The following is a 3,494-nucleotide window of genomic DNA, read 5'->3' as shown; positions in this document are numbered from 1 at the left end:
GAAAACATAGACTATTACTACAATAAAGAGAAATAAAATTTCCCCAATTTTATGTTTAGATACACATTACATCATTGCTTCTGATTATATCAAAAGCTTGTTATCTTTGCCTTTATTTAGTTTGGAACACGAGTAAAAACCAAGGTGGAATGTCAACCTCCATTCACATTTCATGGTATTCCTCATTACATATATGTAGAAAAGTGGATCCTACTGAATATTGATTAGTAAGATGCAGACATTTGATAGCTTTTACCAACAAATATTGAGTGACTTCAAGGAAAGTTACTTCAAATTCATACATCCTTATCATTTGGATTTGTCTTCAATTCAATTTTTCCATAATGTATAAATAGAACCATATAAATCTAAACATTATTTTTGTTCTGCATTTCTGATATAACTATGAAGTAGTCTGCTACCTTATACTTGTTGGCACAGAGGATCCACATTTTATGAGGGAATTAAGGTAATTCCTGATACTAAGAATTTAATTAGTAAAAGTCTATGTATTGAAACAAGAGACTTCCACCACCTATAGTTTGAGTAAGAAAAATATCTGAAGCCCCCAAAAGTTTGTTTAAAATCCCCAAAGTCATAGGATTTTAAAACCCATATCCATATGTGTACTGATCATTTCATAATAATCCCTCTAATACATCACAACCAAAACCCTAGCAATTAAAACCAATAACAACAAACATAACTGGGTATTAGAACCAATACATTTATTAGATTAAAATGATTTGACTTTTCATACAATTGTAGAAGAAAATTCAACACCATAAATTCCATTTCCAATCAGACTTCAGACTTTATTTTGAATTAGTACACTAATTACAGAGGTTTTTGGATAAAGTCTCTCAGCCAGTTTGGGGGCCAGAGAAAAGCTGAGAACTTGATAATTAGAGAATTAGAGAATAATTATTTTTGTATATGATGAAGACAGTAAAGATTATGAGTAGAGGCGTTAATGACATTGTTCAATAAGATTAGTAAATTAACAAGATGATCAATAGAAGCCAGATCCACAGGTTGGTCTGAAGCAAGAAGACTGGCAGCTCCTAGAAGCCAAGTAGGTTGGGCGGTAGAATCCTGATGCACAGCTCTGAGAAGGGAAGCCACAGCCTCCATAATTCAGGGGTCTGAAGCCGCTGGGTCCACAGCCCAGGGAATGGCAGCTGCTGGACCCAAAGCGTACAGATGGAGAGTAAGTTGTCTGGCAGGGACTGCAGATCAAGGAGGTCCTTGGGCGGTAGCAGGATGTCTGGCAGGGGCTGGACACCACATAGGATGTCCGGATGCTGGTGGGCTCATGGCAGTTGTCTTGAAAGTCACTGTAGAGAGAGGAGCCCAGCTGGAAGGTGCTGGGAGAGCAGAGGTCAGGGCTGTAGACCAAGTTGCTGGGGAAGGAAGAGCCACAGGAGGAGCTTGGGTGGCGCAGGTAGCCCCCAAAGGAGCGGGAGGAGAAGTTTCCAGAGCAGCAGTTGTAGGACATGTTGATGGGAGATGTGAGTTCAGCTGAGTATAACTAAGACGATTGTAAGTTTGAATGCCACTCTGGATTGGGGCATTATATACTCTCAGCAATGGGTGTGGCGCCTTACGATGTCATTTTTTCCATATTTGAACTCCCTCATTTGCATATATGTAACTTAGTAATCTTCTTTGTAATTGTAGGTAACTAACTTCCTTAATCTTACATTTATGGGTGAACTCATTTTGTTTTTATGGCTCTATGTCAATGAAATACATTCATGTCACAAAAGCTATGACTGTACATCATTAATGCCTACTTCATCATGGCCAGGAAAGCCCCTCTTATTTTCTCTGGCCATGACTTATACATCTGGTCCTGTGTTGGCTAAAGAGTTCTTTCTTCCTTGAGTGGTGATTGCAATGCAGTCAATGGGCATAATTCTGAACAAATATTTAGGAAAAAATAGTATTTAGGAAAAAATAGTATTTAGAAAAATGAAATCAAAACAAAAGCTAGAAAAGACCCATGTGGACCCATGTGAAGAAAAGCATAGTGGCAGCCACTATTGAGCCACAAGTGACAATGGCAGAGCGAGGGACAGGACTGTCAGGATTTTCTTCTCCCACAAATAATGTGTGGATACTCCACTCTATTCAATCAAATCAAAACTGTTTCAAAATAATCTCATTTCATGGCTTTTGTATTATACACTTATATTTGTAAAATGTTCTGAGGTGTACCTTCCCACAGCATCTCTAAATCCTGACCTCAAAAGTTTGAATGCCCTGTGAGCCTTTGCAAGGTCATGCCAGCTTGTATTTTTTTCTCCTACTTGTGGTACATGATTCTATCCCAGCTTTCTTACCAGATGTAGATTCAGATTTTGTGGGTGTTGAAAAGTATAATTTTGGAGATCTTCATTAAGAAAAATAAAACAACATGATGAATATAATAATAGATATAAACATGAACATTAATTTAGAATAAAAACAATAACAAATAAAAACTTCCAAAGTTGAAAAAACCCACAAATATCACAAAATCAAGGGAATAATATGATATCATAATCATCATCTATAACCATTTCTATACATTTTTTGGCTGCATAGTCTTTGATAACCTCTACATATGACAATGATTTTATCAACATGACTTTCTGTAGAAAGAATAGAAATATAATCCAGTTTTCCTCTAAAAATTATGTATCAAAAATACTTGAATTATTTTTTAATGACACAGAAAAGCTGCTTTCAACATGGCCATTTGTTATGAGTAATGCCACACCTGTGACATCCTCTGTCATTTCTGTTCAGTCAGTACTTCAAGCCTGAGATTATGCTCATCTCAGCCAGGTGTCTCTGGCTCCCCATCACACCCCAGTCTGCTGGTACTGAGGGTTCTGTGTATGAGGATCAGCTTCAAATAGCTTTGTACCCTGGTTCTAGAGGCCTCCTAGTGCGTAGCAGAGTAGTGTCTTTGTTCTAAACCTTCTTCTTGAAGTCAAAGCTCCCTAAAGATTATAAGGTTGATGCTGGCGGCCAGATGTGTGTAAAAGTAGGGCAGCCAGCCCTCTGGATACACCCACAGCCTGAGGACTACCCCCAGTGTCTCCTAGGCTACAGCAGCAGAGCCTGAGCCACGGATTTCTCCCAGTCTCCCGGAAGGAGAGCTAATGGAGCTTTGGAAAATGTCAAGCGAGAGAAGGGTAGTCAGGCTTAAGCTTTATTAGGTTGTGTCTGTCTCTGCCTCTACCTAAGATGCCCTGCCCAAGACTTCTGAACATGTACTCATGACGGTCTCTCTGCACTATCAGGGACCTTCATGGAGCACCCAGGTCTTCCTCTGGACACCCGTCATGGTGATGTCTCTCCCCAGAACTCCAACCTTACTTTCAGTAATTACATTGTTACATGTGTTTTTGTTGTTGCTTTTGTTGTCTTCACCCCTATTTAATCCTAAATCAAAACACAAAACAAAATAAGAAAATGTCTGATAGATTTACTTTGTTCTTTGA

The 3,494-nt window shown here is 38.7% G+C and overlaps 1 protein-coding gene across 1 annotated transcript; it reads right to left on the bottom strand.

Annotated features, from left to right (window-relative positions):
* Positions 1-1,012: 1,012 nt before the first annotated feature.
* LOC123642665 (keratin-associated protein 13-1-like) lies at positions 1,013-1,552 on the bottom strand. The gene has a single exon (XM_045557980.1). It carries the CDS (start codon positions 1,496-1,498, stop codon positions 1,013-1,015), a length of 486 nt encoding a protein of 161 aa, XP_045413936.1. The 5' UTR covers positions 1,499-1,552.
* Positions 1,553-3,494: the final 1,942 nt, after the last annotated feature.

This window comes from Lemur catta, chromosome 1 (genome assembly GCF_020740605.2).
Source record: "Lemur catta isolate mLemCat1 chromosome 1, mLemCat1.pri, whole genome shotgun sequence".
NCBI lineage: Eukaryota > Metazoa > Chordata > Mammalia > Primates > Lemuridae > Lemur > Lemur catta.
This window is presented reverse-complemented; position numbering and strand designations above follow the sequence as displayed.

What these genes read in the sequence shown, in the direction of transcription:
- LOC123642665 (XM_045557980.1), bottom strand. Translation starts at nt 1,498, where the DNA reads ATGTCCTACAACTGCTGCTCTGGAAACTTCTCCTCCCGCTCCTTTGGG.